Below are 22692 nucleotides of genomic sequence, written 5' to 3'. Positions count from 1 at the left end.
TCTGCAGGAGCATTGTTACAGACTTCAGTAGCATGGAGAAGACCTTTCTGGTAGCTGCAAAAATGTTCACTTGCTTCAGGTTATACTGTAAGTGCTTGTAAAGACAAGTCATGGGTATACTGAGTCTACAATGCAAAATTAAATATTACTGCAAGACCACAGATTTTGGCAGGGATTGTGTTAAAATAATTGACTGTTGATGTGTGCACCTGTGTTTAAATCTGCTATGTTTACTGAATAGCTTAAACAACTTTCCTATGTGGAAATTTTTAAAATAGTTAACGCTTCTCACTTCTAACATTTTATCACTTATTTCTTGTTCTGTCAGCAGCTGCAGATTGCAGTGAATTTTTAACTCGCAAGTAAACTGGTTACAAGTCAGTCATTTAGAAACTGATTTACTTTTTTGAATTTGAGTGTAATTGATTGGAAGTTGACCTTTTAGCTGCTTATTTAAAGGAAATAAGAGTAATATCCTGAAGGTAGGGTTTCACCAACCTCTGTCACCCGGTTTGTTTAAAATTCTGGTAAGTTAATAAAGTTTCAAGTGTTGCTATATTCCATAAGGCCAGACTTCTGTTATTTAGTTTCTCCAGCAAGTCTTATTTCATATATCTCTTTGGGAAGGAAAATTGCACCCATAAAATAGGCTGCCAGTACATAAAAAATGTTACATGGGTCAGTTTGTTTTCATGTTGGCAGATAATTGGATTCTTTTAAACTTAGCAATTTAACTCCTTGCAAATTTTGTATACTTCTTTTAATGAAGAGATGTGTTAAAACCACTTATTTTAATTAAGATTCAATGAACATGTAAAAATATGGTTTAATTGTTTCTCACTTCCAAAATAGAGATCTAAGGTTTTTAGTAAATGTAACTGCATTTATGTACTTTTTTTTTTCCCCTCTAATGTAGTTTAGATTCTAGTCCTGCCCCTTTCCAGGAGGAAGCTGGCTAAAAGCAACATTAAGGAAGCTAGGCTTCAGGGAATGAGTAGGAAAGTAAAATTCGTAGAAAGGAGCTCTAATGATAAACATATGTGCCCTTCAGTATGTGTTACTGTTTTGAAAATGCCTGATGATACTTTTACTTGAACTTCAGTGAAATAGTTGAGTTTTGAAATAACATTATTGAAGAAAAGAAGAAAATCTTCCAATCTAGTGCATAAACAAACTTACTTTGTAGGAGTTATTTAATTTTAGCTGAGTATTCTGATTCTTCCCTGTTTTGTCAGCCAAGGGGATGGTACTTCAAGTATGTGTGTGTAACTTGGCATGCGGAACCTCAAATATGAAGAGAACAAGGAAACAATTGAAGTTTCCTGTTAAAAGTTTTTACTGTAGTCTTTCAGTATTTTGTTTTCTATTGCAGCTCTAAGGAGCTCTCAGTCATTTTTTGTACAAAAGCACTGTGTCTAATTCTTTTTCCCTTGAAAAAAAGGTCTCTATGGTTTCCTGAAGGTTGATAAATTTCTGTGTCAGATTTGAAACTTCTTTGATAAAGGACCATTTTTAGATGGACATGAGATAGAAGTGCCTGCAAAAGCCCTGTGTTTTGTTTTCTCAGCTGGCATCCTGGGACAATGCTTGACACATTGTAAACCACACTGGACTTCAGAAGTAATGAAAAACCTCAAATTGTTCTTGAAAAGAAATAGAATTCAGTGGAATTTGGTTAGTGGTTTAATTTTTACATGACTGAGCAATGGCTTCAACCTTCAACCTTTAGTCGATCTCTGCACTTCTAATGAAGTACCACCTTAAAACACTTAATATATTGGGTTGTTACATTGTGTATGTGAGCTTGCAGCATCAAGTTTCTCCTTTCAGATGTTTCAGAACCATCAAAACGCCATTAGTCTGAAGATTACTTTTAAAGACGTGTTTACTAAACGATACTACAGAAAGTTTTCTGATAGCTTAATATTTACAAAATATAAAATGTTAAACTGCTTTATTCTTTATATCTGAGACTTGCAGAGGCAGTATCAAGTAAAATGGAAGCTGGTGAATGCTAGGTATTATTTTCTGGACTGTTAGGTGATATTACAAGAAAAATCAGGAATATAAGAGTAAATCAGGACTTTTTCCTCAGACTTCAGCAGAAATCAGGCATGAATTTGTAGTATAAAAGGTGTAGGTGAAGCTTATACTGAAACTAAACCCTAAATTAGGATTTTGGCTTGTAAGGACACATGGTAACAGGCTGATTCACCAGTCAACTCTCCTGCATATGTCATTGACTGATTCATTGTAATTTATTCTTCAGATATTAGAATGCTATTAACTTTTTTTAAGCAAGCAGGAGACTGGGTCTGTGGAATGCTATATAGCTGGCTTGAAAACTACATATGTAATTTGAGCCCAAATGACATGAGACTTTTTTTTATATGTATATATATGAAGATTACTTCCTGTATTCTTGAAGTTCCCATTTCTCTCTTTTCAGGAAAAGAAAGAGTAGAGACCATATGATACAGGCAGTAGTGTCTGTGTAAGGCTTGCAGTTATTTTACTTGGTCATAGGATAAGAATAGTTGAGAGAGTATTTTGGGTAATCAAGATACTTGTAACTTTAATACTGATTTTCCTCAGGGAAATGCAGAATAGAGGTATTAAGCTAATTGTGTACAGTGAAACACCATTTTAAAAAATTCTAAATCGACTTTTTTAGAAAAACAACTCTTGTCCATCTGGCAAATGCAAAAATAAGTGGTGGTAGAATCTCTGGTTTTACTGTAAAGTGCTGCACAAATCCTTGGAATTCTCAGGGAAAAGGGATTTATATAACTGAATGTAGTGTGGCATCTACCTTCAGCTAACCTTTCTTAAAATATTTCATATGCTGCTCCACTGCAGTATTTTTTTAGGTAACTTAGAAATCTAAACACAATACTGTACTTCCTCTTGATAAAGAAGTACTGTAATCAGCAGCTAATTACAGATACTAAACATAAGTTGAGATACTGAATGTTATGTATTTTGATTGACATACAGAAAGTGCACATCATATGTATCTGTGTATAACATCAATATAGATATTTAGTATCTTTGCAGTAGCTGAAATTATGCAGCAGAAAGGTCTGTGCCCTGCCTGATTACTGACCAGATGTGTGAGAATTGCTGGTAGTTTTCTTCTGCTCTGCAGCAGAGTAGAAAATCTTTAGTAGTAAGTCTTGCCCCCATCATCTTTTTGAAGAGCAGTATTTCTAAACTTAAGCAGGTAGATGCAAATAGACTGTTCCTGTGCTCTTTGTCTATTGCCAAATTGGGAGCAGTGGTAGCTCTTATTATGGCTTGGAACCTGAATGAATGTACCTGTTTTGGAGCTAGATGGTGCCTGCTTAGTTCCCCATGTCCTTCTACAAAGGGTAAAAAAGCAGTAGTCCTGTTTCCTTGTCTCCAGACCTGGCCATCTTCAGTATAAAGTGTTGTTGTCCCCAGGAGTGCGCCCGGAGCAGCATATGTTTTCAAGGTCTGATCACTTGAGTAAGACTCCTCTGGTGAAAAAGCATGTGGTTTTGTTTTTTTTAAATTAATTGACTCTGGTTTTGATCACACATTAATAATAATCATGGCTGGATCATCCTGATGGTGCTCTTGATGAGTTGACATACTTCCCAGACAGTGTAGGTTAGCTTTTATATTCCTCAAATATATCTTTGAATTTCAGCATCTGAAAAATGCTGGGAATAAATAAGAAACCAGCTCTCGTTGCATAGTTGAAAAACCGGCCAAGGTGTGCTGAGCAGAGAATACTGTGAACTAGGACCTTCCAGTCTGATCTGGTTAGCTGAAAGGATGGAGAGCTTGCGTAGATCTGGTAGGTATTGGGTATAGGCTTCGTGGTGGCAAAGTACTGTAGTGAGATGAATGCTGTACATGGAGTTGACAAGCTTCTGACACATAGCAGGGATCTTCTCAAGAGAACAGTAAGGAGTTGAAAGGGCAAGAGTAGGAGCACTGTGTGTGTGTTGGTAGGAGTGCTGTTGTGTTGCTCCTAGAAGGGTTTTTTAATTTTCAAATTCCAGTGATCTGTTTTCTGGAAGGCCTTAAGTCACTTGTTAAAGAATAACTCTATGAAATCTTCGGTAACTGAATATAAGTTTTGAAATACACATAGGTGAAATGATGAAATATGAAAATTGTTACTCTATCCTATTTAGGGAAAGGGATAACAAGTTGATTCTAAATGCCTTCATGTCTAGGTCCAAGAATTTACACCCATACTGACTTCAGATTTTTAGGAAACCCTGAAAAAAACTGTCAAAGGGGATGTAGGCTTGACTAGCTAGCTTTTGTATCAGAATTTTTATCTTAATTTAGCTTGGCCCTGGTGACTGCTGTAGCTGTTTTCCCCAGAAAAATTTAGGTGTTTTTGATACAAACTTCACTGAGTCTTTTGATCTCCAAACAATTGTTCTTTGGAACTGCGCATTTGGCTTGTTAGAAGTGTTAGTGCCTTCAGACTAGGAATTTTTTTGGGTACTAATTCTCTGGAAACAATGAAACTCTGAACTGCCTTGAGAAACAGGAGTATTGTGTTGCATGGTTTTCCTCACTATATGTTTTCTTAGTATTCTTCAGATTACTGGTCTCTACAAGCCTTTGCATTTTTTTTTAATGCCTAGCGATGTGTTGATGAATGAATGTTAGTAAGATTCTTGTTCTGTCCCCTACCCCTTGTTTCAACTATCTTAATGTGGTGTATGAGCTTTATTAAGTGTAAGGCAGACTGAACTTGGATATACTTTTTTACCTTAAGTCTTTCTAGTTGTTTTGCTTTGTAAAGAGATAAAAATTGATTCTATACATTCTCTTCCTGTTTCTGTCACATAGGGTATTAGTCAAAATCACTGCTTTTCTAGTATTTGTGTAAGATTCTTAGAATGGGTGACTCTTAGCCTGCTGGGAGTATGGCAGTCATGTTTGCTGTGTTCTTAAGATTGACCCTGATTCTGTCAACATTTGGTTTTGGAATAGTTGCATTACTTATTTTTAAGCTATTTAAAGCCTTTGAGAAAATAATCAAGTCTACAGTGAGATGTATGAGATACCTATTAATGCATGTATTAAACTTAAGATTTTTGAAGACACTAGCAATTTTTTTATTCCTTTCTTGTGTAAAACATGGTGCCAAAAGCTAGTATTGGTCATCTTTAGATCAAAGGTGATCTTTAGTAGATCATGTGTTGTTGGTTTTGTTTGTTTTTTAAACATACTGATATACCTGAGCTCTCCTGTCCTACAGTGACTTAACCAACTGCAACCTTGTTGGGTGTTTGTTTTGGTACTTTTCTATTCCCTTGGTTTGTGTCCCTGCATATGAAGAGCTCTAGCAAAATCTGTTAACTGTTCCAGAATGAATGTTAAGCATATGGAAATTGGACACCTCTTCTCAGTCCTCTGGGAGAGGTCCGAAGTGTCATTGAATGTTAAGCATATGGAAATTGGACACCTCAGTCCTCTGGGAGAGGTCCGAAGTGTCACGTTGCTGGTGGAGAGGAAGTGCGGAGATTAAGTATCTCTGTTTTATTTAGCCTGCAGTGTTCCTCTTATTTTCTGCAGTCTTTCAGTGTGTCTTCCTTTCCATATGACGTGAAAATAAAGTACTGCTGGATTTGATTCACAAAAACGTTTGTAGCATTGTATCTAGATAAAACCTGCCTTAGCAGCCAATCTATTTACTGTGCTTCAGAGAAATGCATGCTGTGCTGACATGGTTACTTTTTTCAGTTGAAGTTCTGATTTATTTTAATTAGATTCTATTAGAGCATCTTGGGAAGGGATTTTTTTTTCCCTGTAGCTGAGTGTATTTAGTATCTTAGCAATTTTGTAGGCTGTACTGCAAAATTATTGAGCAAATCAGGGTTTTGAGGAAGTTAGCAAAGGTCAAAACAAATAGCTGCCAGCAGCACCGCTTCAAAGGAAGTTCCTCTTCAGCTTTGGATTTGACAAGTTTTAACCTTTTTGCTCAGCAGCTAGCTCTTCTTTGAAGGTCTATCTAGATTGGGCTAGGGGTGGAATTGAACTCTGTTGTGAATCACTGTAGGTCAAAGCCTCTTATATTTTCAGTTGCTGAAGGAAGCTCTAGGAAGGGGTTCATTAGAAAATACCACCAGGGGCTGCTGCTGTTTCTTTAGTGATCACTGAATATTAGGCAGCACTACCCCATAACACTAGCCAAGAACTAGCAGCAGATTTTCATCAGTCCCAGTTAAGCTCCTCGTTCTTGGACCTGCAGTTTTTATGACTGTCCACTCAGACCCTTCTGCTCTAGTAGCACGTCTAACTTTTTCTCCAGGACCCCTCTCCAAGCATTGGCAGTGGGATCAGGGGTCAAGGACATTGGGTGTAGGAATGACCTAAAGAGAAAGTGAGGAAGGAGAAGAGCTGGCAGCGTGAGGCTTTGAATGTGACATGTTGGGGAGCTGGTGTAGATTCATGGGTGTAAATTCTTTGTGACTGTTTTCTGCACACTGGCAGATGCTAGAGAGGATCTTTTGCTTTGGTGTACATGAGAAACATGGTGCTGCTGCTTCTCTGTCCTGCCACTGCAGGGGTTAGTGAAGGTGAGTAGTGGGTGTTCTGGGATGTTTACATTGTTATTCTTGTAAGGCTCCCTTGTTCATCAGTAGAGGAGCTGACTGATATTTTTATCTATTTTATACAGTTTCTGTACCATTATTAGTTCATCATGATGTTTTAAAATAAGCTTTTATCTCTATTTTTGTAATGGGAAGTTGGAGCCAATCATGGATCTTGTGCTATGTCTGTACTGCAGAAATGAGCTCTGTGAGTATACATCAGAAATTCCTCTGACTCTTTGTGGATTAGCGGCATACTTGTATGTTGCTTCTTCTATAATACTGCTTTGCTGCTGATGCTTATGCTGCTTCGGACAGCCTTGGGTGTTCTTGAAAAATAGTCTCAATGTCACTTCATGCATATTGTAGTTTTCCCCCTCTCTTCAATGACTGCAGGATTTTGGAAAAGATTTTGAGAAGATTGAAAAAAAGATTTTGAAAAGACAACTACTGCATCCTTTTGTTTTTGTCATCACAGGTGGCGACAGACAAGGTTGCAGGGAAGCTGAGCTCTACTCTCTCATGGGTGAAGAACACTGTATCACACACCGTCAGTCAAATGGCCAGTCAGGTGGCAAGTCCATCGGCCTCATTACACACTACATCCTCCTCTACCACGCTGTCTACACCCGCCTTATCACCGACCTCACCAACACAGCTGAGTCCAGACGACTTAGAATTACTTGCTAAACTTGAGGAACAGAACAGGTGAGTGGAAAGCTTTTTGGTCTTCAGAGTATAGTAATGAGACTGAAATTAGTTTATTGCAGTTTCAGCAGAGAGGTTGTTAAAGGGGGGTTCTGTAAAACTTCACAGCTCACATTGTTAATTTAAAAGCCCCAAGGTTTAAGAACTTGGGTTCTTGTGCGATGTTTTTTAAAAGGGTTTTCTTGGTGGAACTCTAAAAGGTGTTTTTCTCTCCTGATTTTACAGGAATGTTTATCACTGCCTTTAATACTAAGGGTGTATACTGGAGCCATGAGATTTTTCAGTATCCGATTTCATAGAATTATTGAAATGCTTAGGTTGGAAAAGACCTTTAAGATCAAGTCCAACCATATTTAGAGTTTCTCAGGGATGGAAATTTTGTGTAGCCTTCTTACCTTTTAAAATAAAACTGTAATTTCTATTAGCTTTTTGAAGTCTTACAGATTTCTGAATTCAGTTTTCTGTTGTTTGCCACTTTTACCCAGTTCTTGCTTTCCACTATAGAACCTGCTCTGTTCAGAAATGGAACAGTGTTCAGCCATCTCTATTTGCAAGAAGTAGTAGGTGCATCCTGCTGTTGTGCTAGTGGTAGCAGATGCATACTGTCTTAATCTCATGAAAAGTAACTTCCTAAAATCAGTCTTTCCTGTTCATCCTGGAGATTTTTTGTATAGTAAGCAGCCATTTTCTTGGCAGCCTTTCCATTAGTGTATATTAATCTGCACTATCTACAGTTCAAGATGGAACTTTTAAGTTGGATCAATTGCTCTTGTAGTGCACAGTGATTGTGAATTGGCAATCTCATTAAGAAATAAAATTGGACTGTGATTGCTTAGTGCTGAATTTCCATAACCCTTACTTATTTCCACTCTTCTAAGTCATCTGGCCTCTTGCAAAATTTTCTTGTATTTGACAAGTACGTTCCAGTAGTTCATGAGAGCTGTACTGTAATGGAGAACTTGAACTCCAAAAAGGTTTTGACTTTGCAGATAGCTGCATGGCTTTGATACCCACTGAAGATTGCTATCCCTTGTGCTGCAGTGAAGTGCAGAGTTTGATATTTTAGCTCAGACTAGCTAGTTTCTGCTAGCATGCCGTACTTTGCACTGATTCAGGTTTTTTACTCTGCTGTTTGTTTTGAGGGTAGTAACGTTCAGTAGAGGAAAAGAGTAAATGGAAGGAAGAAGAGCTAATACCATTGCATCACCTAGCATATCTTGTCTCATGTCTGTATTCTGCAGCCTAATAACAATAAAACTAACAAGGAATTTGTTTATCAGTCTAGTTCTTGACTGAGAACGGAAGGTTTCTTCTAGAACCACCTGTTCCTCCTCCTGTGGCTTATGGGCTTTTCTCTCCTTTGAGAATGAATTATATGTAATTTTTGCTGTGCTAGTAGCACGTGAAAAATTATCTAAATGGGAAAAGAAATAGAATCCTTTTAAGAAAGATGATTTGCATTTAATCTGAGACATACAGCTCTGTCCACAACTAAGTGACTAATTTTATTTGAAAAGCAGCAGTGTCTGTTCTTTGGACTGCTTATCTGCATTAGACCATCATGTTTTTACATTTAAAGTCTTCCTTTAAGGCACACAGACCAGTTTGCTTGTGGGAGAGAGATGGTGAGTTTGGGCTTTCTAGCCTCTTCCAAGTCCCTTTTCTTAATTTAGTAAATAAGATAGCAAATCTTGTTTGATGTTAATTAATTTTAGCTAGACCTGTAGCATTCTGTGTGAGTTCTGTTTGGGGGCTATCTCATAAATTGTAGCTTTTCTCTTGAGATACTACACTTAGTAGAGAAATTTGATGCTCTTATTATGCTGGGTGTACAGCAGTTGCAGAACAGTTTGGATCTGCATTTTAGCACAGTGGCACTATGTTGACAAGAAATTGTACTCTGAACACAAGGAACTATTCCTGTATCTGCTTGCTGGAAGAATCGCTGCTGATGAACATTTTGAAAGGTTTATTTTCCATTGTTGGTGTTTATGTCAATAAGAAGAGTATGAATTAGTTAAAGAGCTAGAAATGGAAGAACTCAAATTGTACCAAGCTATGTCTTGTAGCATTCTGTAAGCATTCAATTATACTGTAAGTCCCATCAGAATAATGAGGTAGCTCAGTCCAGAGTCCTGGCAGAGCTGTTTGCTTATTAGTAAATCATTTATAAATGTTTTAGGTCAAAGAAAGCAGTGTCTACATGCCACAGAACTTGCTACTTACTTTAAAAAGAACTATCTAAGGACAATGAGTTTATCCAGGTAAGATCCAATTACAGAAACTTAGCATAACTTCTGTAGAAAGCAGTGAAAACTGAAAGTGACTCGTTAGAACCTTGTTTTTGTAACTGCAGTGCTTATTCTGTGCTTGTTTTTCCCCTGTGATTACTCTGAATTTGATTTTTAGCCACTGTCTTGGATTGACAGGAAGAGTTCCAAAACGTAGATTTTCATTATGGATCACTATAGGCCAGGTTTTCTAAACATTAATAATGGATTTTTTTTTTTTTCCTCAAAACAGGATTTTTGGCATTCCCTTAATATGGACTACATTAAAATTGATCTTTTTTTAAAAAAAGAACCACAAACAAGAAGCTTTTTTCAGTGGCACAACTTATTTAACCTTTTTCCAGACAAAATACTATTGCAGAGACTACTTGTTGTCTTCATGAATTAAATTACTTTTTTCCCTAATTCTATAATTACTGGTAGGTGAAAGCTGGGAATAGGCAAAGTTAGTGTAAATATCTCTATCACAGCAGAGAGCTTAAATATTGTAGCTATGCTACAATATTTAACAATTTTACAATTTGTGTCCAGTCTCAGGTACAATACAGCTGGTGTTATAATTGATAAAATATTTGAAATCTTAACCTGACCTTGTTGAAATGCTGGGACAGGGGAGGTAGCTCTTGTGCAGATGCATTGACAAATTATTCAACCTGATCACTCTTAAAAGTTAAAGCACAAATGAAACTTGTTATAGCAAAAGACTTTTTCTAGTTAGTGTGAATTCTTGCTCTTACGTATAAAAAGTTTCCCCCTAGGTATGAGATTCAGTATGAGTTGCCATAGCAACCTGGTAAGTCTCTTCAGCAACTCTTCCAGCATTTGTCACATATTTACGTATACCTTGCTTCCTGATAACCTCAGAAGTTCTCACATCTGAACTCCAGGCTTTAAATACACTCATTAGCTGTATTAACCACTTCTGTTGCCTGGTCCTCATTGTTTAGGTCTGAGATTTTTCCCACACATTTATAAAACACCAGGTTGTTAATAGTTTTCAGCAAATATCAGGTGCCTTAAAATTGCTCCAGGTTTTAATTATTCTGTCTGTATTTACAGTGTCAATTAAAGTGTAGCCAGGTAGACTGTAGGAAGCTGATCTTTTGTCCTCTCTTTAAAATGACTGTCTCTTTTGAAGTACTTTGGCATTTGACACTATACATGAGGATATTTAACTTCCTTATGTTCTTTTTGTCAGTCTGATGCACAACAGCTGTGGGGGTTTTGCTGCTAGTAAAACAACCCTCTTGCTGGTACTTACTCCTCAAAACATCTTCCCTGTGCTGCTAATAATGTCGAGTTGATGAATGCATAAAAGAGTGCTGGGCTTGAATTGCTTCTGTATTTTCTCTAATTGGATATCTTTATGTATCAAGATCTAGTTTATGAGACCACAAAACTCTGGTATTAAAATCTCACTTCTCTTCATGCTGCTGATGCATGATGTGACATAATTTATCTGTTTCTGAAAAGGCTGCAATGTGAGCCAAGCTTCTGTCTGCAGAATTACTTGAGATCTCAAGAAGAAACAGTAACATTAACCAGTTCTTAAAATTAACTAGAAATGGATGTTGGAAAAACTATTCCACTGAACCTTTGGGTATATTCTTAGTAAAGAGGTTGGAAGAATAGACTTCTAAACAAACAATCAACATTGTGGTCCTGTGATTAGAAAAATTTAAATTTGTTTTTTGTTTGCTTTTTTTGCAGGCTCTTGGAAACAGATAGCAAATCCTTGCGATCAGTAAATGGGTCAAGACGAAATAGTGGATCTTCTCTTGTATCCAGTTCATCAGCTTCTAGCAACCTCAGCCATCTTGAAGAAGATTCATGGATCCTGTGGGGGAGGATAGTGAATGAATGGGAAGATGTACGGAAAAAGAAAGAAAAGCAAGTTAAGGTAGTAGTTGAATGCTATTGTTTAGGATATATTTGAAAAGTGATGTGATATTATTCTATCTTTGTTTCCCTTATTTTTAAAAAAATAATTATGTAATGGAAGCTTCCAGTTGAATCTGCTTCCATCCCTAAGCTCTAGTGCTTCCTATGCAACTGTTACTAGACTTGGGTAACAGTTTTGCCCAGCAAATGCCTCTTGCTGAGATGCATTTACTGTATCTCGAATACTAAAGCTGCCAGTCTATCTCTAATGAGAGATTCCCATGAATACAGGAAACATTTGCTTCATATTTCCAAAATGGAATTACTGAAAATGCACTTAAGGGCATCTGATAGCTGGCTGTGATGATTATTTTCCCACTGAGCAGCTGGTTTCTTAAAGTATTCTTACTAGAAGAGCTAATAATTCTACAGTATGAGGCTCTGATGAGTTTAGTTTTTTATGCATGCAAAGTGTGTTGACCCCAGGGATGACCTTAAGCAGAAGAACACAGTTTCTGAATTCTGAGTGGATCAGACAAACTTTGACGGGTGTGTGTCCAGTTTGAGGTAGTTGTGGGCATGTACAAGACGAGAACTCAATTACACTTCTTAGTTTGAATTGAAAGTCTCTAGGGCGTTTGAATGTATCTGAGTTTCAGAGTCAGCAAGTATAGCAGTGTGGAATTTTTTGTCTGTAGGCAAGTCTTTTCTTCTTGGGCTCTTTATTGACTCTAGTCTGTAGCTTTATGTGCAGAATACAAATTTCAGGATCTTTTGAGCAGTTTGAAATGTGTGTGTATGAATAGGTTGTGGGAAGGCAGAACAATGGGCTAAAATAAAGTATCTTTTATGTGAAGCAGTTGTGAAGAGAGAACATGACTTGAGAGAGGAAACAAGGCAAGAAAATTAATTCAAGACTTCATGCTTGCATAGGGAAAACAGTTTCTGGAAAGGTGTTACCAAAAGGCTGTGAAAAGAAGGCTACATGAACCTGGCAAGAGAAAGCAGAAGTCAGATGGTAACAAGTAGATATGGTAGGCTAGAGTTCATTTGAGCATTATAAAGTGTCACAAGTATCGCTTGTTTTTACAGCTGGCCAAGTTTAATTTGGGGACTATTTGATTAACTTTCAGTAAATAGTTAATTATATTTCTAGTGAGTTTTCCTTTGCTGTTTAAATAATAGCATTTTTTTTGTTTTTGTTTTGTTTGTTGAATATCAACCTAAACTGTGTCATTCTGCATTTAGGATGGAATACCAGAACATCCATACCTATTTCCTGATTGTTCCAGTAGGTATGACACTAGCAGCATAGGTATCTTTTTGTCTTGGCTGTAAAAGCTTGCTTTAAGTTTAGATATCTGGTAAGTTTTTAAAGTTTTAGACATAGGTATGTCTTTCTATATATATTGATGTATCTACTTGCATAGGGGATGTGTTCCATCCTTATGTCTTTTGATCCACTTCAGAACTTGCTTCCTGTTTATGGAGGGATTCTGAAGGATGACTTCAGTTCTGCTTTTCAGTGTGCATAATACTGCATAGAATATCACCATTTTAGTGCTGCTTATTAGGTGCATTTTCCTGCTGTTCCTTTAGGATTTTTGGAGGGATTAACTCTTATTCTGTCAAGCAGGTGCATGATAACTTAAAGCAAGAACCCACTTGCTAATGCTTTTTTATTAGTAGCCCTGGAGGCCTTAGGATGATTGATCTGCAATCTGATAATGCATTGCTGACAAATGATAGCTAGCAGCTGATGTGTTAGGGTGTTGTCTTGGAGCTGGAAATCTTGTAGGTTATAACACAGGTTGTCATATTTGTGTTATGGATGGGACAAATAGTTGGAATGGCATTACTAGGATGGTTCTGAAGAAGGCTGGAGATCTTAGGGATATGAGAAAATTGAGGTCAGTGATACAGAATGCCTGCAGTAGACTTCAAGCTTAACAGACAAAACTTGGAAGCAAGAGTCTCTTTAAAAGTTACCACTGTTGCAGTAATTAATCTCAGTTTGGAGAAGTAGGAGAGATATTTGGAAAAACAAGGAAAAAGAAGCAGCTTTGCAGAACAGGAGATTACTGTGGCTTCAGAGTAAATACTACTGAAAGTATCCATTAGGAGACAGAATACTTGATCACAACTCCTAAGGTACAAAAAACTACTAAAACAACCATCTTGAAGAGACAATCATCTAGGTCAGACTGATCCTAGTTGCAGAAAGTACCACTAAGTCTGTACATTTCTTAACTCACTTTTTTTCTCAGTTTTAAGGTCGAGCAACAAGACTGCTTTCTGCCTGTGCTTTATGAAAAGACAAGCACCAGATTCATAGTCTATTGATCTGGGAAGGTTTGAATTGTGCAATACCTAGCTGATTATTTTTTGCAGGGAAGACAAAAAGTGACTTTAGTTAATTTAGTAGATATGAAGTTAATGTTCTCTTGGTCCTGTGCCTGAAACTACATTTAAATACTTTCTTAAAAGAGAACTTGAAAATACTGGCACACCAGAGAAATTAGACATAACTTGTCATGCTTGTCAGTTGACTTCTGATAGTAGTACTGTCCAATGCTTTTTGTTGCAGTTGGCTGTGCTGCAGTTAAACTTTTTATCATTTACCTTTCCTGGAAGTACTTTTTAAACTGTTGATTTCTTATATCTCAGGCACTAAAAATAAAATTAAGGCTATTATTTCCAGACATCTTTTGTGAAATATAATAATAACTATATTATGGCTCATGGGAATTTTTGTTTAAAATTACTTGACTATTCTGGCTTTGAAGTAGCTTAATATGAATACAGGACTACTTTCATTAGCTAATTTAGCCACTAAAAATGATTGAGTCTCCTTGCTTTTCTTAGCTGACAATCTTATTAGGCTAAAATTGAGGTTTTCACATAATAAACTACATTATTGGTCTTTGATGTGATGTAGACATTTTGTGAAGTTGTGAAGAATTTTAATGTTTTTTTCTTTAGGCTTATGTTTATATTTTCAGGAAATAAAAATGAATTTGCATCTCTCTTTGTGCTTTAGGAGCTTGTTCGAAAAGGGATACCTCATCATTTCAGAGCAATTGTTTGGCAACTCTTATGCAGTGCTCAAAGCATGCCAATTAAGGATCAGTATTCAGAGCTTTTGAAAATGACATCTCCTTGTGAGAAATTAATAAGAAGAGACATTGCTAGAACTTACCCTGAACATGATTTTTTTAAAGAAAAAGACAGCCTTGGACAGGAGGTCTTGTTTAATGTAATGAAGGTAAGTCAGTATTTTACCCCTTGAAAATACAGCAGGAACAAGGTTGATCAAGACAAGAACACTGCCAATCAGAACTAGCATTCAGTTTTCAAGTGTTTCTGCTACCTGCAAGTTGTAGCAGCAAATGGCAGGTATGAGCTAATGTACAGTTGTTACAGTGCCCAAGCACAATGTGAGAATGTCAATGAAAATTAAGTTTGCATTATTTTGTATTCATTCTACTAGAGCTTAAAGTTTGAAAGGCAGACTTCTCCATGCTAATAGTTTCAACAGAGAAGTCTGCAAGTTTCTAAATTATAGTAACTTCTATTACTCAAAGATGGAACATGCATGGAGATCACCACATTTTCCCCACCTGTAAATAAAGCTGCAGCACTTAAATTTTCTGAAAAGAACTGTTGGCTCTTTGGTTTACTTCCTATAAAAGTAGTAGCCTTGTGCAGTTTGTATGCCAGCTGTCTCTTATCTTTTGGCAAATTCCTGTAGCTGAAAACTGCATGAGAACAGAGTTCATATTCATACCCCTTGGGAGAAGCAGGTAGCAACTAGAATATCTGACTAAAACTTTTGAATAGAGTATCTGTCCTCTCTGGATTTGGGAGAGGAAGGAGTAAGTTATTAGCAAAGTAACAGCATGAACTATGATTATTTTTTATTGTTAATGAGGTTTACTGTTGAGAGTCTTAACATTTTATTTCCCAGGCTTATTCTCTGGTGGATCGTGAGGTTGGATACTGTCAAGGAAGTGCTTTCATAGTTGGATTACTGCTTATGCAGGTAAATATATTAAAAATGTGAACCTTTACAATTCCTGCTAGAATGCATAATATACTGTGGTGGTTTATTGGGAATTTTAAAAATTATTTTCCTTCATTATTTGATTACAATGTATTTGTCAAGGGCACCTGTTTACTTTGCAAATAAAATGAGCTTTTTTCTGTGTGGTTCTGCATGCCAAGAAGATAGTATCTTTGAGTGGGAGAATACTTTTATTTCTCAGAGGTAAGGTAGGATTGCAGACTTGCAAACTGTTCTGCTGAATGTTGTTTCAACTATCAACTAACTTTTCATTTCAGTTCTATTACACTGAATATCCTCAGAGTAGAAATGGAACTTAACAGTTGATAATTTTAAAGCTGCCTTGGTATTGCTGCCTTTTGTTTCATAACAAAGTAGAGTATATTATAAGAAACTTGCAGACCTCCATTTTAGTTTAGAAATCATTTGGTAGAATTAAACATATATAAAAGTTCATTACAGTAATTGGTTATAAATTCCTTAAAACAAAAAAACAATAAAAAACACAAACCAAACCCACTGCATACACAAAAAGACTCAGCCCTAAACTCTCTCAGGCACTTACTCTTATATATTCTTATATTTGTCCAGAATTTTTACTGTACTTTTTTTTTTAATTATAGATGCCAGAAGAAGAGGCATTTTGTGTGTTTGTTAAATTAATGCAAGATTACAGACTGCGAGAACTCTTTAAACCAAGCATGGCTGAACTCGGCCTTTGTATGTACCAGCTTGAATGCATGATACAGGTGTGTACAAAATCTATCACACTTATCTCTTCAGTAGCTATTAATAAGGAACTTGGGAATTACAGTTCAAGAGCAGGCATATCTGTTTGCTAAAAGGCTGTTCTGACAGTAGTTACTGTTAGAACTTAAGAATTAAATGCATGTGGCTGTGTGGTCTACTCTTTAAATCTTTGGCAGACAGCGACTGGCTTTAATCATTGAAGCATAAGGATTTGTATTACTATGGCTTAAGCATACGAATGTCTAATCCTGTTTGGATGGAAGATTCTGAAATCAGTGTCTTCATAGTAAATTTATAGCTTTTTAAAAAAATGCAAACTTGAAATGCATGTAGAATTGTGTTCAGATTTGGGACACAGCAAACTTTATTCCCGGTCAGACTGAGAGACAAATAGGTTTGTGGCTTGTGATCCAGTTCTCAACATGATGATCAGGGCTAAGATGTTAAGTACCACATACCCTAGATCCTTCCAGCTCCTTTTTCTAGCCTACACTAGATACGATTTAGGGATTTACAAATTTGTGACTTCCTATTAGGATCAGGAAGTGGTTTTGTAATCTGTGCTTTGTGGGGTGGAAGTGCCGTAGAGGGTTGTCTTGAATGGTTCTTGATAATGAGTAAAATCTTTTCTAGTTCTGTGTAACAAAGCTGCTTTCTGTACTACATATCAACTGTTTTCTTCTTTTATTCAAAATTTGTCAAAAACATAGGCTCACTAAAACTACCAGCAGAATCTTAGTGTATATTTTTTTCTATTCTTTTCCAGGAGCATCTTCCAGAGCTTTATGTGCACTTTCAGTCTCAGAGTTTCCACACTTCTATGTATGCATCATCATGGTTTTTAACTATATTCCTTACAACTTTTCCACTGCCAATTGCAACAAGAATATTTGATATTTTTATGTCTGAGGTAACTACTTAATGTTCATATGATCCATTTCAAGACTATAATTTAAAAGCTGTTATTTAGGTAGTGGTATTTATCCCATTATGATGAGCAATTCTCAAATGCTATTGCTTTTTAGTTATTCAGATTATTTTGTAGAGGAAGATGTCTATGTATGTAGTTTGTGAAGGAAGAGCAGCTAAATCTTTTGAGTGCTCTGAGCCTGTTGAAGAGTCAACACAATCTGTCATTTCTGGATGCAATGCAGTAGCATTGCATACAACAGGAACATCGGTGTCTCAGTATTGTAGTAAGTTAAGGGTGGAAAATAATGCTGCTTTAAGGCCAAAGTTAAAGCTTCATTGGGATATACAGGCCAGGAAGAGGGAGGGTTGGCATCTTCTACTGTCCAGATGATGAACAAGAGCCAAAGAAATTAACGGTATTCATAGAATCATAGAATGTATTGGATTGGAAGGGACCTCTAATGGTCATCTAGTCCGACCCTCCTTCAGTAAGCAGGGACACCTCCAACTAGACTAGATTGCTCAGAGCCCCATCAAGCCTGATGTTGAATGTCTCCAGGGATGAGACCTCCACCAGCTCTCTAGGCAACCTGTTCCAGTATTGTATTATTCAGTGTCATTATCACAAAGACACCCTAAGTCATGTTTAGGATTAGAGATTTGTGTGGTTGTAACTGTTAATAAACTAAACCTTATGGTCTGTGCTTGTTTTCTGCAGTCATCTTTTAGCAAATAGTAAGTCAAATATAATCTGAAACTGAAATGGCTTTTTTGAGAAGTACCCGGGTGTTTTTTTGTGCTAGATATATTTTAAACTTCGGATACCTCTGACATAGCGAACACATGTCACTCAAAGAGTTTTTACCTCAGCACTGGCTTCTCTGAGGGGTGTGAGGGTGGTCCTGGCATCAGAGCAAATAACTGGACTACTGCTCTTTGGAACAAATAAGAAACTCCATACCAATTTATTGAGAGATTTTTCAGTAGCCCTTTTTTTTTTTTCTTTAGAAACTGGGTGAGATTCTAAATGTTAGTAAGTGGTATGATCATTCTGTCCTTTTGACATTGCCAAGAATAACTTTTGGATATTTCTTAACTTCTGTTTGCAGGGTTTAGAGATAGTATTTCGAGTAGGTTTAGCAGTTCTTCAGATGAACCAAGCAGAACTACTGCAACTTGACATGGAAGGAATGTTACAGGTAAATCCAGGTTATAATAATGGTAAGAAATTTGAGATGTGTATTGTGTGTGTATCCCCTTACAGCTATTAATTATATGTAATCTTGTGTTCTGATTGCTTTTAGCACTTTCAAAAGGTCATTCCACATCAGTTTGACAGTGGTCCAGACAAATTAATCCAAGCATCTTACCAAGTCAAATACAATGCAAAAAAGATGAAAAAGTAAGTAACATTTTGAGAAAATAGATTATACTTTTTCTATGAGATATTGTTTGTTTATCTTTAAAACTAGTTAATCAGTATTTAACTTTGAATTTGCTGTCTTTAAGTGTTTTGGTGTTTTATTCTATAAATGGTTAAAACTTATGTTCTGTCTGCAAGAAAATTCTTTGAAAACAGTATTTACCATTTTTCTTAGATACAATAAAGCTGTATCTCATAAAAATCACCTACAAAGCTTTTGAAGAAAGCTGCAAACTATGGTACATTACAGGATCTGTAAACAGGATCTGAATTGAAAAAGCAGTCTGTGTGTGGGGTGTGGTTTTGGCAAGGGGATTGTTTGGTTTTTGAGGGTGAAGAGGGAAAGGAGGTTAAACTTTATGATCTGGCCTAAATTCTTAAGACTTTAGTTTTAAGAATACTGGTAGAGTATTCATAGTGCTGAGGAGTACATGTATGGTAAAGATTAGTGCTGTTTAGTAATATAAATTAATAAAACTTTGTAATACTGCTCGTAATTGTAAAATAACTTTCATTTGGCATTTAAAATACTAAACAGAATACTATTTTTTTTTTTAAGGTAAGTTGTATGTCTTCTCTTCTGTCTTTGGTAAATTATGTTTTGATAAGCCAAGCTGCACATATTGTGCTTTTCCAGGGTTAAGTTTGGCAATTCTCCAGCTGAGCATAATATATTATACACTCACTGCTCTTGCACTGCAGATTGCACTAAGGTCTTTCAAGCTGAATTTGGCAATCCTTCTTTCAGCAGCCTGTGATCAAGGCTGTAGACTGAGCGGTCTTCTCTAGAATAGAATTAGCAACAAAGCTTTCAGGAAAAACACTTTATCTGAAAGCCAGTATAAATTTATGTTGTTTAAAATCTTGCCATTCTGAGTCTAAACTTCCTGTGTTACCTTACATAGAAACTTCTGATATCTCAGCTTGTTTCTCCTTGTTGTCGCCTTTTTCAATTGGGACAATTTTGTAGTATGCTGGAGAGGGGCCAAAATTACTTTATATGTTTAAGATCTTTGCCTCAAATCTCATTGTAGCTTTCTGTCTTCCAAGCTTTCCAAGCTGTTTTCTTTTGGCTGAATCTATTGAATTAATGATTTTATAATTACATTGAGTGGTTATTACAGAGTAGCTCCAAATCATTGCCACTGTAACAAGCAAGCACCTGTGCTCCAGAGTGCTGGTTCAGAGTCTGTTCATATCTACAGAAGTCCTTGTGTTTTAAGTGTAGTTTTAATGTCCAGTCTAAATATTTACAGGTGTGCATTTCAAGTGGCCACTTAAACAGAGCAAATATCAGTATTCTGTATCTCGGTTCTATTCTGGTTTGTTAGATATTACACCAAGAAGTTATCTGTGTTTTTTCTAATAATTACTATTTCAAATTTTTAGGTTAGAAAAGGAATACACTACAATAAAGACAAAAGAAATGGAAGAACAAGTTGAAATTAAAGTAAGAGAGCCTCAATAAACTAATTTATGGACCAGCTTAATTCTAGATGTGGGGTTACATATTTGATCTGTGTATGTAGCAAGACATGTAATTGTGATCTCCAGATTATTTTAGCATTTGTATTTCGGATGTCTGTTCATAAAGGACACTTGGTGAAATTGGGAGCTTTAACATTTAAAAAAAAACCAACTTTGAAGACTTGCTGTACACAGTTTTCATTGTTTTCTGCTGACTAAAGCTTGATTACAGATGGTTTCATTTACCAGAGGGTGCCAAGTACACTGGTTTAGATGTAGATGTCCCACACAGGAGGTTTTTCAAACACATGTTAAGATAGAGTTTATCAGAATGCACTTGAGTGGTTAATCACTGATTTTGAGATCTTGATCTTTTCTTATGCATTGGACCCAAGACTGAGTGTCTTCTGTCTGTATTTTTTCTTTTGGAGCTTCTGCAGTTGATACATAATGTGGAAAAACCACACCCTGCAAGTGCAGTTTGTTTCCCTTTACTAATTGACCTACTTCCTGCATATACAATCACTGTATCTTTTTCTGTTAAAGAAATAGGCTTTTGCTGCTTTTTTACTTTTCCACCCTTTTTTCTCAGCACTGTTTGATCTGGATTTGTTTCTTTGTCACATTTTTAGCTACCTCCATGAGAAAAGTCAGTGGGAGAAATGATGGGCAAGTGTTGTATAGGAAGCTTAGCAGAGGGAGTGAGGTACAATCTTTCTTCTTCCTGTCCTCCCAGTCATTTTGCCTTTCAATATCAGTTTCCAAGGCATTAGTTCTTCAGAAAAATTCAATGGCACCAGCTGCAAAGATGTTCCAAGGTTTTTCAGGCAGTTTGTTGTTGTAACAGGCAGAGAGGCAGTCAGCATCATTAGGACCTGCTGTAACAGCATCTCAAATCAGATTTGCAGGACTCAGATACCATCTATTGGCAGAATAAAATTAGTTGGAAGACAACCATAACTTTAGATTCTAGTATCTTATTTCAAATCGTTCCTTGCTCCCTATCCCCACCCACCCTCCAAAAAAATCCAAACCAAAACCACCAACCAAAACAAAAAAAAACAACACCACAACACTGCAATCAACCCCAGCAACTCTGAAACTTGTCTTTCTAGGCCCTGCTTTGGGACCTGGTATAAGCTATTTCTAACTCTCTCTTCTGCTAAGAAGCTCTGCTCTTTTAGGAAGACAGAAAAGCAAGCACATCAAGTCTGCCTTTTAGCCTGGCAGAATAAAGCATGACTGAACTGCTATCCATAGCCCTGTTCTTAGGGATACAGTTCTGTCTGAATGCTGGTGGCTAAAATTTATAGGATGTGCACTGGCAAAACATGCTAATTGTACAATTCTTTCTCACTTCTAGGGCATGTGAAGTAGATAGTTCTCAGTATAACCTTATCAGTTAAATATTATGTAATTTAAGAAATTATTGGGAGGAAAATGAAGGAATCCCTGTAGCTATCTCATTACCCTGTCCTAGTGCAGGTCTTTCATGTCCCCTACCATGAAGACTGTGACCATAAACTTCTGTTTATGAAGAGGAGGCTGTTAAGTCTTATGTGTGGTTAAACCCTGTGGTTCACCTGCAGACATACTGCTTTCATCTAATGGAACACAGATGTTTCAGTCTAACACAAGACGTCTCTCATCTTCGCTGTATTAAGCTGTTAAAGCTCATCTTTTGAGTTAATACATCACATAAAAGGATGTTAAAAAGCTCACTATTTTTGTGTATTTACATTGATTTTCATAGATGTAATGAGATAACAATGTTCTTGGCTTATTTTGGCTTTTGTCAAACTTCCAATTTGTTACTTGAGAAATACAATTCTCAACTGTTTACCTTCCAGAGGTTACGAACTGAGAATAGACTCCTAAAACAGCGCATTGAAACATTGGAAAAAGTAAGTATGTTGGTGATAACTTTCAATCTTTGTTAATTTACACTTAAATTGATGGCAGTTTTACTGTATGAAATGGGAATCTGGGAATTACACCTTGCTGTTCTTCCTGCTCATCTATGGTGTCAGTTAGGGTCAGTGCTTGTAAGTGTTTAAGGATGTTATATCTTGCTCTTAGTGAGTATGAAATCAAACATTTTGACATACCCAACTTCTGTTGTACTGTTTTCTTTCTGAATTAGAAGTATCTGTTAAAGGTCCAGAAGACTACATGAAATAGTGGACTGCTTGGGTGGAAAAGGGGTTATTGTGAGAGAACCTTCGGTTTTGAAAAATTGAAGTTGCTGAGTATTCTTACATAGGAGCAGATTGACAGACCTACCGATGACCAGAGAGATGGAGATGAAGAAGGTTTTTCCATCCCTAGCAAATGCAGCAGTAGAGGGGTGTTGTTGCAGCATTCACATTCAGTACAGGAAGTCTGCTGTCATTAACATGTTTTATACAGATTTGAATTTCTGTAGCAATTTTGGGAATATGGAGGGCAGAATATCTTTTAAGACTTATTTCTCGCAGATTTAGTCTGGAATAGAGTCTCGTTAGGCTTCTGTGTAATTTGATATAACTTAAGAAGTATTCATGGTGACTGTTACCAGTACATTGCCAACATGCAAGCATTGTTCTCGAGCAGCCTCTCCTATATTCTGGT

General features: G+C 36.6%; 1 protein-coding gene across 1 annotated transcript in view; it reads left to right on the top strand.

The window, feature by feature from the left end:
* The first annotated feature begins 3709 nt into the window (after nt 1-3709).
* EVI5 (ecotropic viral integration site 5) overlaps nt 3710-22692 on the top strand; it is a 70062-nt gene continuing 51079 nt past the window's right edge. Inside the window, exons 1-11 of the mRNA XM_010006625.1 lie at nt 3710-3739; nt 7066-7295; nt 11297-11486; nt 14508-14732; nt 15435-15509; nt 16154-16279; nt 17047-17190; nt 18302-18391; nt 18497-18594; nt 20005-20065; nt 21933-21986. Coding sequence (XP_010004927.1) covers nt 7147-7295; nt 11297-11486; nt 14508-14732; nt 15435-15509; nt 16154-16279; nt 17047-17190; nt 18302-18391; nt 18497-18594; nt 20005-20065; nt 21933-21986 — 1212 coding nt within the window. The 5' untranslated portion in view covers nt 3710-3739; nt 7066-7146. The remainder of the gene's footprint in view (nt 3740-7065; nt 7296-11296; nt 11487-14507; nt 14733-15434; nt 15510-16153; nt 16280-17046; nt 17191-18301; nt 18392-18496; nt 18595-20004; nt 20066-21932; nt 21987-22692) is intronic.

Source organism: Chaetura pelagica, unplaced genomic scaffold (genome assembly GCF_000747805.2).
Source record: "Chaetura pelagica isolate M959 unplaced genomic scaffold, ChaPel_1.0 scaffold69, whole genome shotgun sequence".
NCBI lineage: Eukaryota > Metazoa > Chordata > Aves > Apodiformes > Apodidae > Chaetura > Chaetura pelagica.
Note: the sequence above shows the minus strand (reverse complement) of the source record. Positions and strands in the feature narration are given on the sequence as shown.